The 16,228-nt window shown below is 39.6% G+C and overlaps 2 protein-coding genes across 2 annotated transcripts; both read left to right on the forward strand.

Moving 5' to 3' along the window:
* The first annotated feature begins 7,122 nt into the window (after positions 1-7,122).
* On the forward strand, positions 7,123-8,443 carry LOC115929258. The gene is made up of 2 exons (XM_030997932.1): positions 7,123-7,779; positions 8,072-8,443. Exons 1-2 carry the CDS (start codon positions 7,515-7,517, stop codon positions 8,398-8,400), a joined length of 594 nt encoding a protein of 197 aa, XP_030853792.1. The 5' UTR covers positions 7,123-7,514; the 3' UTR covers positions 8,401-8,443.
* Positions 8,436-14,983, forward strand: LOC105437031. Its single transcript, XM_030997931.1, has 5 exons — positions 8,436-8,878; positions 11,198-11,323; positions 11,575-11,710; positions 12,835-13,148; positions 14,764-14,983. Exons 1-5 carry the CDS (start codon positions 8,645-8,647, stop codon positions 14,770-14,772), a joined length of 819 nt encoding a protein of 272 aa, XP_030853791.1. The 5' UTR covers positions 8,436-8,644; the 3' UTR covers positions 14,773-14,983.
* Positions 14,984-16,228: the final 1,245 nt, after the last annotated feature.

The raw sequence follows: 16,228 nt of genomic DNA on the forward strand, positions 1-16,228 counted from the left end.
ACCTATCTTTCCTTGATGTCTTCATTCTTCGTCAGTGTTTTTGCCATTGTCATCATTAATTACATCTTTTCTTTGTGATTTCTTTCACAATTGCAAATGCTGCCTTGAAGTTGTTCTTGTGACGCTCTAGGTCTTCACACTTCCCTTCGATGTAATTCCTTTTGTCCTCCTTCACACTACTTGTAACCGCCTTATTGAGTCTCGACCATTCTCCTCTATTGTGTTTTGCTTTTGCTCTCTTCCTGTCATCAGCAATGCTGAAAGTCTGATTTGAGATCCATGGTTGTTTCCGCTTCCTTTTCTTTTGGATGTGGTTCTTTGCCGCATTTTCAACTGTTTCTTTCATGTCTTCCCACAGTTCATTTGGTGTTTGCTCTGCTTCATCGTTTCTCAACAGCAGCTCAAACTTGTTCTTCACTTCCACTGAGAATTGAGAAGGGATATTTTCAACATCATACCTTGTGGGAGCTGAATCACATTTCTTAGCTTTCAGTCTTAGTCTCAGTTTAGCCACAAGCAGCTGATGATCGCTGCCACAGTCAGCACCTGGTCTTGTCTTGACGTTCTGTAGTAAAGTCCGCCACCTCCTCTTGACCATGATGTAGTCTATCTGGTTTCTGGCTCTGTCTCCGGACTCATCCACTTCCACAGTCTTCTGGGATGATGCTCAAACAATGTGTTACCAATGATGAAGCTGTTCGCTACACAAAATTCTTCCAGTCGATCACCTCTTTCATTTCTGATGCCAAGACCATAATTGCCAATGAACTCAGATATTTCCCTCGTTTTATCAATCTTGGCATTCCAGTCACCCAATATTATGAGGAAATCTTTCCTAGGAATGCTGTCTCCGACATCTTGTAACATCTCGTAGAAATCAGTGATTTCTTCCTCCGGTGCATCTGCTGTTGGTGCATATACCTGAATTATGGAGATATTCATAGGATGCCCTTGTAATCTCACAGTCATAATTTTCTCGTTGATCGGGTTGTATCCCAAGACACATTTAGCTGTAGCCTTCTCTATGATGAATCCCACACCCCCTCGCTTCCTTCCACTTTCTTTCCCCGAAAAGATGATTGTATTTCCTTTGTCTGATGTAAATCTGCCTTGTCCAAGCCACGATGATTCAGATAATCCCAAAACTTTAATATCATTTAAAGCCATCTTCTTCTCCACCATTTCGACCTTTCCATCAGACATACCACGCACGTTCCACGTGGCTACATTGCTTGGTTTCCTTAGAGGGGTGCTGTTCCTTTCCATCATGGGACCTTCATGAACAGAACTTCATACAAGAGGCTTTGATCCTGATCCGTCATCACCCGCAAGCGTACTACGAGCAATACCTCTCTCTTCCGCAGTAGCTCTTGACGTATCTTCCGGCCTGCGGGTTCCACCTTCCGATACCCACTTGATTTGTTGATTTTGTACTCTCATGATGACAAACGCGACCAATTAATAATGGTGGGCCGCCAGATCCTTCTATCGCAGTACAGAAGCCAGAAGCGTTAATGCCGACCTGCCCTCTGCTCCCCCGTAGCCACCGTTGTCCAAGGTTCGGATCTTCCGCCAACTACAGGTACTGCATCGCTGCTGCCCGGTGCAGGACGGGGTTTATTTGAAGGCGACCCAACCCGCCTTGTCTTATTCTCGTCATAGTGTTATGAGAGTTTTTCAAGAGCTAACAGCGTCACCTATTCAATTCAATTCAATTCAATTTCGGTTTATTAATATCGGGTGTTTGGAAAACGAAGACCGAAGAACGAAGACCGGGGACCATGTGCGCGCACGTACGTGCGTCAAGGAGACGATCCCCAGTCTTCTGTCTTCGTTTTCCAAAATACCCCAGGGTGCTTTGGAAAACGAAGACAGAAGACCGGGGACCCATATACTATGCGTGCATGCACTTTTACATGTAATGCAGCCGCGGAGAGAGGAAGAGGGAGAGAGAGAGAGAGAGAGAGAGAGAGAGAGAGGAAGAGACGATCCCCGGTCTTCGATCTTCGTTTTTAATACCAAAATACCCCAGGGTGTTTTGGAAAACGAAGACCGAAGACCAGGGACCCTTATACTATGCATGCATGCACTTGTACGTGTAGTGCAGCCGCGGGGAGAGGGAGAGGGAGACAGAGAGAGAGAGAGAGAGGAAGAAACGATCCCCGGTCTTCGATCTTAGTTTTCCAAAATACCCCAGGGTGTTTTGGAAAACGAAGACAGAAGACCGGGGACCCATGTATTATGTGTGTTCGGCGTTGATTAGAATTACAATACTCCTGAAACACTGTCAGAATGATAAAAACGATGATGACAAAAACAACAACAACAATGATAATATTAATAATAGTATAATAATAATAATAACAATAATAATAATAATAATGATACAAAATGATGATTATAATAATAATACAAATAATAACATTAATAATAAGCATAACAACTTATGCAAAGGAAAACCAACTATAATGGCTACCCAGGGGAAACAAAAAATGGACTTTATAGACAGGTGGCTGCTGCAGACAGGTTCTTAAACACCTAATTTATATCCATGGGAACCAATTTTTAGTGGCCACTGATAGGAAGGTGTCTACTAAAGAGAGATGGCCGACTGTTAATTTGGGAATTAGTAATTTTCCAACAAACGCATAAAAAGGTATGATTTACAAAAAATTGAGACAAAATACCGGAAAATCATGTAATTTCAGCAACATTTGTAAATCACTGGTATCGAATTAGAAATAACCCCCCCCCCCCCCCCATCAGTACGCCAGCGTTCAGGGGCTCATGTCTTCTCACCCCTATAAAAAAACACACGCTTTCCCATCCTCTCACAATATTTCCACGATATGCGCGTATCGCCATTATAAAAACCTCCATTGATAAATATAAGTGGCATGCGGAATGTTAAGGAAATTTAATTCCTGTCAACTTTCCTTTTCTTTGAATGGAATTTTATATGTGAATTAATTCAGGTTTTTATTATTGTTATGTTCTTTTGGATTAAGAGTACAAACCCTTTTTTACTCCTTTACAGCTTTTTTTTGGGAGAATTACCCCCGAGGACAATTACCCCCGAGGACAATTACCCCCCGAGGACAATTCCCCCCCCCCCGAGGACAATTACCCCCGAGGACAACTACCCCCGAGGTCAATTACCCCCCGAGGACAACTACCCCTGAGGACAATTACCCCCCGAAGACAACTACTCCCCAATGACAATCACCCCGAGGAATTTGTAATATTGTGTTGTACAATGCGAGCTTCTCTCTGAATTGCTATTTAATTTACCGAAAATTGTATAAACCTTCATTTTCTTAGTAATGAAGTTATTTATGAAGTTCATCTTAGTCTTTTCAAATTATTCAATTCGATGTGGGGGTGGAGGTTATCCAATTCCCCCGTAGTTTTGCCACCGAGTAAAAAATAGAAATATAACAATACATTGCGCGCAGATGAGTACGCGTTACAGCCACAATGGCACAACTATTAAATTAGGATGTAAGATTTTATTTATGCATCCTCTGTAACGTTTATAATCAGCTGATCGTGTATTTGTCTTTGTATATATGGGCCAGGGACGGCGATCCCGGGGGATGGGGGGGGGGACACGTCCCCCCTCAATTTGTTTAGGGGAGATCGTCCCCCCCCCCCCGATAATTTGAAAAAGTGCACAAAAATAAGTGTATAGCAAATACTGACTAAAGACTGCAAGAAACTTTTAGGCTCAAGAGGGCCCACGAGTGCAGCGTTTAGACAAACAAAAAGGCAAAAATCTTCTCGCTTGGGAGCTTTGCTCCTCGCACAATATTCTTCATAGTGTACGAGTAAATATTGTAGAAAAGTGAAGTGTGAAGAAGGTGTGATGCTTGTTTTATACTATTGTTTTGCTAAGGAATGTAATTTGTTAATACAACAAAACTTCAAAAACCTATCACTTCCGTCACCTTCTTCCCTTTCGTTCACTCTGCTCCCTCGCACTGGCGTAATGATTAGGGGAGGGGAGGCTTGTTGCCCCCGAATAAAATTCAAATGTGGTTTATTTCTAATTCGATACCAGAGATTTACAAATGTTGCTGAAATGGCATGGTTTTTCCCTGAGCTTCCCTAAGGCGGGCTCCTTGTTGCTCATCTGGCCGTTATTAAATGCCTAAAACCCCTGAGCTTCATGGGGCTACGCCCTGGAACCCACGCCAATTTACACTCCACTTGCTTCGCTCGCTTTGCTCTTCCTGATCGAAAATACTTTAGCGCCCCCCACTTTGAAAAACGATCTGCGGGGCCTGCATGTACCATGTAGGAGTGGGGGGATGCGGATTTTGTTGTCTGCCCCCCCCCCCCCCCAAAAAAAGAAGTTTTTATTCATTACGCCACTGCTCCCCCCCCCCCCCCGTCATGAAAATAAATCGCCGCCCCTGGTATGGGCCCTTATCCATGATCCAAAATTAAGGTTTCGTTCACGTTATCTATATATTTATGTTGTCATGCTGAAGTACAATATGTTTTCTTGTACGGTAAATTAGTTTGATATAGAAATTGTCTTCAAGTTATATGTACGGTGCCATGGGAAAAGAAAATAAATATTTGCTTTCTGGTAATTCATCTCATTTGATTTTGTAACTCCAGCGCAGCGTTTTTGAAACCGGGGTGCCGCCAGAGAATCTTAGTTACATTGGAAAACGTTGATTTTGTGAAAAACAAATATCAGAAACAGTTAGAGTACGTAATTACATAAGAAAATAAAGTTTTACAGATAATAAAGTGCATTTTTTCCTTGCTCGCTGACAATATTTTGACAGCAAGTCGCCCGAATATATATTATATCTTTTATTTCGAGATTACGTTGTTACCACACTCATTACATTTAAAAACATGATAAATAAGGGCAACGAGAGGCCCTAATATCCTCATATTCGTACATCAAGGTCATGACCGAATATATCTTCGGGGGGTGGTTGTCCTCGGGGGGGAATTTTCAGGGGGGGCAATTGTCCTCGGGGGGTAATTGTCCTCGGGGGTAGTATTCCGGGGGAAGGAATTGTCCTTGGGGAGTAATATTCCTCGGGGGGTAATTGTCCTCGGGGGTAGTTTTCCGGGGGAATTGTCCTTGGGGGGTAGTTGTCCTTGGGGGTAATTGTCCTCGGGGGTAATTGTCCTCGGGGGGTAATATTCCTCGGGGGGTAATGGTCCTCGGGAGGTAGTTGTCCTTGGGGGTAATTTTCCGGGGGGGTAATTTTCAGGGGGGTAATTGTCCTTGGGGGGTAGTAGTCCTTGGGGGTAATTCTCCGGGGGTAATTTTCTGGGGGGTAATTGTCCTTGGGGGATAGTTTTCCGGGGGGATAGTTTTCCGGGGGTGACTGCCCAGGGGGTAATTGTCCTAGAACCCTAATGTCCTTTGGCAAGACATTGATCTACATTTGCCACACTGAAGTAAATGGGGACCGGTAGGAAGGAATTCCTTGAATGCTGTGGGCCCCGAAATCGGTAGCCTAGCAGAGCCGGGGTAATATTGGAGCGCTTTGATCACCTTGCAGGGTGGATATGTGAGCTATATAAATATCCAATATTATTATTATTATATATAAAATCCCTATCTTCTCACAAGTTTTTTCATCGATCCCTATGATTTCTGCTTTACGCAATACAGGCCTGGGACGATATGAATTTCACCTGTCAAGAATAATCATATTATCAAAATCAATACATCATGTTCATGAAAAGACGTTAAACAAGTATTCCTTCATAGGCAACAGTTTAGTAGAAACTCTATACAGTGTATACATTATCTTAGTGTCAATCAATATTCTGAGAGGTTTGTAAATATTTCTGTTTCAATTGGATGCTTGGAAATGCAGGAGAAAAGTTCATAAGTTGCATCATAGTAGATTAGACCACCACGTTCACTTTCGGGATCTCCCTATTTCAGAATAGCATTATAGTGATTCATGTCGATTTGTGATGCATAGGTATAACGGAATATTCGATTTTTGAAACATCATCGGTTTTCAGTTATCATAAAGCAATCGAAGGAAACTATTGTTACGTAAACAATCGCAAGGCCACTATGTCTACGTAAATGAGCCAAGTCAGTTTGTGTTCTATACAAGTATGCACGTAATGCAATTATCCATATGCAGATGTTATAAATGATGGTGATTGGGATTGGCGATCAACTTCAGACTTTGAAAATCACCAACAAATGTTTTCCCAGAGACAATGTTAATTCAAGAGTAATATTAATCAAAATTTTTCATTCTCTACAGGATTAAAGAATTCTTCGCTATACTCAGTAATAGTGTATATATATATGATATTATCAAGTTAAGCAGATAATTATGTGGTATGGTCTATGCACAATCTATTAATTATTATGGTGCCATAAATTAATAGGCCTATTCTAGAAAATTTCACCAGAACGTTTAGTTATTTCAGAAATATTGATAACTTCTAATGTGTAACTGTAAAATAAATGTTTGTTCTATAAAAGGTCGATCACGATGATCAAGACTATGCTGAGGTGAGTATAGTGGATCCTATATTTTAAAGGTACTAAGATTAGATTAATGCTAACATGTTATTCTTTATAGAAATGAATTCATACACAAAAGAAACGGATGGAAGTATCGTAGATTATTCTAAAAGGGTTGACCGGAGGCAGTATGATACGTTGTAGATCATGGTATACAATGTTACTTTAATATTGCTTGATGTCTTACTGAATGTTACTTAAGTAAAACCAAAATGAAATGTTAAAATTAAATGATTCTCCTTTCCATGACCGAATGTAACGTTCCGAATCGGTAAAAGCCTTACTCAAAGGAGCTCCTTCGCCGCCAGGCAGGCTCCAGGTGCATCCTCACCAAGTCGAAACTCCAGCCCCAGTTCGGGTCTATTAATTTAAAAAGAATAGAAGGTAACATTGAAAATATAGTTACCTGTGGAAAGAACTCTTTTATTTCTTTTGGAGATTTGTATTTCAGAATTTGAAAAATATAACTTTGAGTTTGACGAAAAAAGGGTTTAGTCGAACGAACGATATTTGTTCCTTTTGCAGCTACGATTCACGACACTTGCATTTATTATTTCAATAATCTACAAATAATTCTTATTTCACTCAGGTCATAAATCAAACCAGTACAAGCCTCACCCTGAAATGTTCTGCTGCTAGTAACTTAAGCTATTGTTTCAAGAAGGCGCACCGAGTACAACCTGGAATAAAAGAATTGATTTTGATAGGCGTTTCCTTTTCCCAACCACACCCCGTCTCAGTTGAAACTAATAATGAAACCCTCGAGATCCTCAGAATCAGGGCGGAAAGAGGAAACGTACCTCATGTGCTTCATGCAGTTGCTCAAAACTGCTCAGCGTTGACCAAGCTAGACTTAGCTTTTGACGTAGAGGATTATCAGAATGAGGGGGTACATAGGCGCTCGTCGACATCGTCAATTTTCCACAGGCTGCGCTTTCTAGAACTCACTGTGGGGCAATTTACTCTGAAGGACCTTATATCTGTTATGGAAGTGGTCTCTGCCTTGTATCAAAATATCCAACATCTCACCATCAATGTGAAAGATCATTATCAGTCTGATGACAAGAGCCTCATCAGTAGTGTGAGCTTGCAGCTACATCACTTGGAAGATCTTAGATTTTCTAGTACGGGAATGGATCTGAAGGCAAAAAAAGACCTACAATTGACAGTGCATGTGCTCTGTCCCCAACTGGCACCCATAACGTCCCGGGGTGGCGTTTACTTCTTTCGGCGGATCCACGGCGTGTCAGGTATTATATTTAATATAAAGTATTGAGAAACCGATATTTGACTCAGTCTTTGAGGGAAATATCCTTTAATAAATTGTAGCGATGTCCGTGCAATCCAATTAAAGGAATTCAAGTGAATGTAAACCAGATATCTACACTTGGGTTAGATAACGTTCGCAGTCCTTTACATTGTTTACATAAGCATGCAGATACCAAAAAGACCAGCCGTTTAAATGTTTTTATATTTTTATACTTTGCCAATTTTGTTGAACGAGGGACTACTTTGAAGATATTATTCTGTTTAAACTTTTAGGCTACTTGGATCATCTTGGTGGGGAATTATCCATCCCTGCTCACAATGTAAAGCTTTCCATTCCTCCGGGAGCATTGGAAGACAGTGAGCAGATCAGCATCGAGGTTTTCACTGACCTACCAAAGAGCATCAATCTTCAAGACAACGAAATTGTGGCGAGCTTCGGGTTCAGATGTTTTCCATCGGGAACGATTTTTAAGAAGCCACTTACTCTATCGATGCCTCACTGTGCGGTTATTAACGATAACGACGTGGTGGGAATTGTTCTACACTTTGAAAGTGATGATGAAGGTACTATATTGTTTTTGTTAAATATTATTGTTTGGTAGAGGTTGTTTTTTTCTTCTTCCTTTCTTTAAATACTATAATATCAATTTCACTGAGAACTCTACGTACTTGTGTTATCTCTTTAAAATATGCAATATATTAACAGACGCAGCAAAATGAAGAAAAAAGAGAACAGGGACCAGAGTTCCCACTTCTTTCTTTCCGTCTTAAAGTATAATCATGTTGTGATTCTTTAATAGCAGTATAATTATGCTGTGATATGTTTGTCACGCCACAGGAGAGTTAATGCGTATTCCTTTGGAGAGCAACAGATATGTGATACACACTGACAGATTCGAGCTCCAACTTGATCATTTTTGCTGGGGAATACCAACAATGATCTGGCTTTGTGGAAACTCTGAGAGTCAAGGGAGAAAGCGAATGCTCTCCACACCCTTCATACCTAAGACCCTTCCGGAGGATCAGGGCCGTCCAATTCTGCATTTGCGCTTCTACAATAAGCTTCCTGTTGTTCGTGAGGTAAATTGTCATTTATGCTCCTCGCCACAGTAGCGAGATTTGTTAAATTTTTCTTAGCGCGTTAGAACTTTCTTTAAGCCCCCATCAAACCAAACTAGTTCTCACTACGTTCTGGAACCGTCCTAGAAAATTGTAAAAACGGGTTATGGTCGGGGTAGAATGGGTAAATAATATCTATAATACGATCCTAGATCGTTAATAGACAGTCCTCAATACGTCCATCTCGTCTGTACCCCCGATTTTCTAGGACGGTTCCAGAACGTAGTGAGAACTAGTTTGGTGTGATGGGGGCTTTAACTTCAACGCTTCAAGCTGTGTGGATCAAGACATACAAGTGAAGGCCCCATCACACCAAACTGGTTCTCATTACGTTCTGGGAAATGTTGCCAAAACGGGCTCAAACTGTGTGCGAACGGAGTGAGCGGAGCAGCAACTGTTAACGATCTGTTTAAGAACTTCATGGACGGGCTCAGACTGGCTTGGACGGGAAGGTTGTTCTAGAAATTTGAGCCTGTTCAAAATCTTCCCCTTTCCTGCAATTAGACGGACTGAAAAGGTACTTAAAACGAGATGGACGTACTACGAACGGAATTGTCGTGCTTCGGTCCTACTAGAAACGTGTTGCAACGTGACGTTGTCGAGCATCAATTAGCAGTTATAATTGAACGAAAATGAGGAATGGATAGAATGCGCTGTCCATGGGCGCGTTCAAACGCACTAAGAACGAGATGATGACGAATTGAACTGTCCCTGCACGAGGTGGTCGGGTTAAAAACTAGTTAGAACAAGTTGCGGACTAGTTAGAATGGTTTGGACGAATTGGGAACGAGGTAGCACTAATTAAACACTGGTTTAAACTGATTACGGACGGACTTGGACTGCTTGGAAATTGCAAATCTACCCGATCTGAACTTGATATGAACTGACTGTGGACGGGGTACAGACGAGATGGACGTATTGAGGACTGTTTATGAACGGTCTAGGATCGTATTATAGACATTATTTACGCATTATACCCCGACCATAACCCTTTTTTACGATTTTCTAGGATGTTTCCAGAACGTAGTGAGAACTAGTTTGGTGTTACGGGGGCTTAGCTGCTGTTAATTTGATGCTCGACCACAGCACGTTGTAACTAGTTCTTAGTAGGATCGAAGTACGGCAATTCCGTTCATAGTACGGCAATCAGTCCGTATGTAGTTCGTCCTCCTCGTTTGAATCACGTTTTAACTCCGTCAAATTGCAGGCCGGCCAAATTTTGAACAGGCTCAAAGTTCTACAGCACTCTCCCTTATAGTCCGTCCGAGCCCATACATGGAGTTCTTAAACAGATCGTAAACATTTGCTACTACGTTCAACTCCGTTCGCCGCGGTTTGGGCCCTTTTGTCAACATTTTCCAGAACGTAGTGAGAACTAGTTCAATGTGATGGGGGCTTGAAACGGGAATAACGAATGGCAAGAACGCATTGTGGTTTTATAACCCTTGAGCCAGGACGTGATTGCACAAGCTCTACGAGCGCGTTCAAACGCACTTAGAACGAGATTAGGACGAGGTGAACTGTCTCTGAACTCGTTAGTATGAGTTTGATCGTATCGAGAACGAGGGAGAACTAATTAATAACAGGTTTAAACTGACTACGGGCTGGCTCTGACTGCCTCGAAATGGCAAATTTACCCGATCTGAACTTATTATGAACTAACTGTGGACGGGGTACAGACGAGATGGACGTATTGAGGACGAAATAGGATCGTATTATAGACATTATTTACACATTCTACCCCGACCACAACCCATTTTACGATTTTCTAAGACGGTTCCAGAATGAAGTAAGAACTAGTTTGGTATGACGGGGCTCTAATGTTTGTGTGCTGTGGAATTAAATATTCATTATCAATTTTATGATCATTATCATGAGTATTATCATTGACGTCGTGTATTATTTTTATTATTTTAATAAGTAGACTTCGGAATTGTTTGCCTATTTAGTATAGGTCTCGTATCATTTCAAATATTGAATGCAACTCATTACTTTTATCACTAGATTTAAATGTTATGACTCAAACTCCCACTGGATTGATTGTCCTGGAATCGCGTCTTACGTGGTGCTAAGAAAACCGAATATCGATGATCTCTTACCATGACAAATATTATCAATATTAAATAATAAAACTTATAGTGCGACACATGTTTTTCAAGCTTAAATTTTAGGTCAGATTTCGATTATCAATAGAAATTCCTGATAATTAGCTATGAGATAACAATATTCATGGGAATCACAACATTTACCCCCATCTGAATTTTATTTCACTTCTAAAAGGAAATCCTTGCAGAAGAAGAATCGATTAACTACAAGAAGATCTCTCCGGAAGTCGAGTTGATTGTGGAGGAGCATTCTATCGACATGTCTATTAGCTGCCTGTCAGTACCAAGTACACAGACTAAGGTAACCTACTACAGTGATACGGTATATTTACATGTATTTGTGTTTAACATTATTTTAATTAGTTATATTGTTTTGAATTTAATTTTAGGGTTGAGGTAAGGGTCATATATATTTATATATTATTCACAAACGCAATATTGTATATGTATATATATATATATGTATATATTCCGTGACTTGTAAATGTGATAGGTCCATGGTGTATTCGACATTGCTGTTTTAACGCATTTGACCTCTATTTACAATAACAGATAATTACTGCCAAAAAGTTGATGCAACTTACGAAGCACACAGAGTGTATGAGCCTTCTCCATCGAAGGTCAGAGGTTACTTTGATCATCAACCAGGAAAGTGAAATAACAATGACATTCTGGACGGACATAACAGGTGATTCAAAGATAACTAGACATTGAATGCGTCACGTAGACGAATTAGGTGATCTGCCGCTTTGACCGAGACATAGAACATGTAGAAACTCAATAGGAGATCCGAGCTTTTACTCATATCCTCCCGTGTTTACAGGCTCTTTAGGAGATTTGCTACACTACGCGGCCGATCACGTAATAACACAGAGTGAATGAGAAATTCGGTCTTTAACAAAATCTCATCTTCCATTTATATTACACACGTATGAACAAATGCAGTCCTCTGGGCCCGTGCACATACATCGGTGGGACGATTAGTAGAAACCATAATGGCAGATTTTGCAGTCTTCACCTGAAATCGGAATTTTGACCACGATCAAATATCCAATATCATTCAGAAATGACAATGAATGAAGGAAATATGGTCAATAATAGAAATAAACAAAATGGCGCCTAGATGACGTCACGCATCAGTACAAGAAAATATCTTCGTTAGGATCAATAATTATGCATATGGAACATGTCAAGAAAATATCATGGTCATTAACCATGTCATTCGTGAGATATGAAGTAAACAAAATCCATACAGAACGGATAGGAAACTAAAGACCAAAGCCGGTCAGAGTTCATTGAGCCACCTATTCAAAAGGGTAACCAATCCGCTACTTGCATGGAATTTTATGATTTATTATTATGGCATCGTAGCACAGATTTCATGTGATTTAACACGTAAACAAACGGTGGCTCTCTTCTTTAAAAAGACCCTTATAAATTTAATTCAATGATTCTTCATTGTAAGGTCATTATTGCTGCCAGTATCGCAACTATCCATGACAGATGAAGAAGTTTTAAGAGAGCAATAAAAACTTATATCTTTTATAGGTGTTTTCATTGATTATAAATTGCAATTGTAAAGCGCATTGAGAGGGCACGATTCGCTTTAAAATAACAATACATCATTATTATTATTATTACGCATGTTTAGTTATCAAAACCGGTTGTTCATTTGTCATATATGCACGATTTACCCGATAAATCAAGAATCAAATTATCGGGCCAGACCCTGTGACAATTTATAGTTTCAAACGATTATGTTCTTCATTGCTTTCCACACATTTACTTGTTTTTTGTTTTTTGCTTTTACAGGGTCTCGTTCTCTGAATCAACCACAACACATTTCAGGAACAATCATGGTAGACAGGGATGCTCTGTTCGACGAACTCTCAAAAGAAATTCCAGCTGGAAAGTATACAACGTTTTGCAAGAAAATAGGTGTGGGCTACAATGAAGCTAAGACCATGTTGACGAGGTGTAAGGAGGATTACAACGTGGCTCTGAGAGACCTTCTATCTCAATGGGTTCTAAGGATGAAGGGTGACACCAGGAAACAACTCGAAGATGCCCTGGACGGAGCAGACGTCGGTGGACTCTGCTCCATTGTGGAGAAACATTATGAAAAGGTTAATATTTAGTCATTCCTAACGGAACTTATTTTTTTTTTTTAATTATATAGATAAATAAAGTAATCTGAACATTTAACCAGTGTCATTTTGTAATGGTGCAAACTTGAAATAATCACAACATTGTGATTTCAACATAAATATAAAGTAAAATATGTTTTGAACATGCGTCAGTGTTTGGTACACATTTAAAGATAAAGTTGAGTTCTGGTCATGCGATTGCATTGTGAAAGAAACGGTGTGGAATCGATCAAAAAAAGATGATCATGTAGCATATAAGTATTGGTGTGTACTGCACGGATCTGGAGTCATCAAAATGATCAGAAATTTGGCCTAGTCTTGGTAAAGTAACTGTACACAGAAATATAGGACTACACAAACATGTAGCATAAAAATCGGGCCTCCGTTTTAAGCTGTTACTTGTCATGAAGGCATATGAAGGGCCATGCTTTTCAGAGAAACATTTTTCTCTGATGTTCTTCCACACTTACATATGTGCAAAAGGATGTCATTTAAGACACATTTCTGCAAGTATTTTCTTCATCTTTCTCAGTTTTTCTTCTCACCCATTCATTCTTTTTGATGTCTTCATAAGAAGAGCTTGAGAGATGTTAGGATATAGTTCCTGAAATGTTACACTAGATTACTACCGCGGCTCTTGGGATTTTTTTTCTTGAGCTGGGAAGACATTTATTACAAAATGAACTATAATATTTACAAAAATATAACTTTCCTCGGGAAATTTGATAGCACTTAGCTATTCTGCATCACTAAATAGGTCTGTGGAATTGATCCTGTCCTGAAAAAGAATTATACCCTTTCTTTTTCCTTTCCGTGACAAATCTCTAAAATTCTGACCACTCCTCTCCTTATGACAGATGTTCATGAACTGATACTGATGTATAGGTACTCTACGTCAATTTTAAATTTGGGGAGATATTTAGTTGCAAACTAGCCTTCGTCAAATGTATGAATACCATGTTGATAAACATGTAACGATTAAAGAAGATTCAGTTAACAACAAGAAAAGTGTGATGCAAAGGCGGTTCAAGTAGAATTGTAGTTGAAATTCACTTTGTCATGTACATCATGTAGCATGTAGCAGGTTTTTATTGCACTTTGATATAATTTGTTTTCTTCCATGTGTAATATTAAAGAAATGTGGTATTTTTATGTAGTCATTTGTGCGGATTCTATAATCCTTGCAACTTTGTATTTATAAACAACTGCAATAATTTGTGTACTTTCTAACGAGGAAAAATACGGTACACTAAGTGTTTAAAATCAATCAACTGCAGTATCTTCTGTGTTTGTTTGTGTGTGTGTGTGTGTGTGTGTGTGTGTGTGTATGTGAGAGGCGTTGTGGTATAGTGGTTTATTCACCTGACTCTCAATCCAAGGGCTAAGAGTCCAAATCCCAGTCCGGCATTAACGTCATTTGGCAAAACATTAATCCACATTCGACACTCTCCACCAAGGTGTAATTTGGTACTTGGCAATGGATGGGGTAATAATAATGCAGCTCCCTCGGGAAGTGAAATATTATGACTTGGATACCCTGGGCATAAAATGAGACCCAATTATTTAATATCCTTCATCATTCTTCTGTTCATAGAGACCCTGATTGCCTGACGGACGAACAGCTTGTGGACCTATCAAGGGAGCTTCTTGTAGTCAAGTTCAATCCCATATCCAGCAGATTAGGATCCACTATGACAGAAACAGAAAATATCCTATCTTCAAGCAGCAAAGGAGAGGGTGCCTTTTTCACTGTGTTGACTAGTTGGCAAGAGAGAACGGGAGCATCAAGAGAACGGAGGCACCAAGGCGACAACTCATAGATGTTCTCAGGAGTGTAAAGCTTTTGGGAATAGCCCAGTCTATGGGTCTTCAGCATGACTCTCCCCAAGAAGATATGACTCAACTTAGAATAATGCTGTATGTTAATAAGATAAATAATAATAAGACAAATGTACAAATAAACCCGATATATTTATAGATGTGGTAATACCTAGAGAAGTCCCACTTTTATATTTAGAATAATCACTACCAATGCGATGGAGGAGCATTAGTAATACCTTTGTTTGCCCTCTTGACAAGAATACTTCCACCTGAGTATGTATCATGCAATGACCTTTCTGTACATAAATTGATCATGAACATGTTTACATTATTCGTGTCGATGGATTTCCCTTATTTGTACAAATGACCGTTATCTGCCCCTGTGCAGATAGTATCTCCGATCAGGCTTACTATGCGTGTAATATTATAACCGTATGTACCGTAGCGGCAAAAGGTGAGGGGTCGAAAGAGGTCTTCTGAGAATCTTTAATTGAAACTATCCCAACCCAAAACGAATTACGGTAAACGATCACTTGTCTATCGAGGTTCAAAGCTGTGGAATTCACTTAGTACCATCGCTCAATCAATAGTCTCAATCCAAGAATTTAAGCGCTTCTTTTAGAGTAACCCCATCAGATGATTTGTTTTATTATGTTTTGATTGTTTTAAACGCAACAACTTTATACTTGGTTTTCTCCCTCGCCTCTCTATTACTTGTTTCTTTCTTTCCCTTATCCTGCATATTTCTGTTTGCCTATTTATCATTACAATCATATTTCAAATGTATTTTATCAACAATTTGTATTTTTGTCTTGTGGATGGACCCCTTTGAAGACCAGCTTTTAGCTGACAAGGGTGATCCTTCCCATATGTGGAAAATAAATAAATAAATAAAAAACCATCAACGTTTGCATCGAAATGTGCCGGCCTAAACATGTAACTTATGCGCTGCGACCCAGGATCTCCGTTATTGTGTGTTTTCTATATGAATGTGTATCGATGAGATGGTATTAGTTATTATTATAGCAGTGACAATAAATATGCTGTTTTATATGCAAAGTGTGAATTTCAATTAGAAATGTATTTCAGGCAGTACTACTAAAATCCATTTAGAATAGAATTGAATTGAATGGTGTTTTATCTATGTTTTATCTATGTATAAAGAGATAAAGCTATTGTTTGTATCTCAGTTCATTGATTTAGATTTTAGTCACTGTAGTAACAGTAGCAGCAAAAGT

This window comes from Strongylocentrotus purpuratus, unplaced genomic scaffold, assembly GCF_000002235.5.
Source record: "Strongylocentrotus purpuratus isolate Spur 01 unplaced genomic scaffold, Spur_5.0 spur5_scaffold_4, whole genome shotgun sequence".
Classification (NCBI taxonomy): domain Eukaryota; kingdom Metazoa; phylum Echinodermata; class Echinoidea; order Camarodonta; family Strongylocentrotidae; genus Strongylocentrotus; species Strongylocentrotus purpuratus.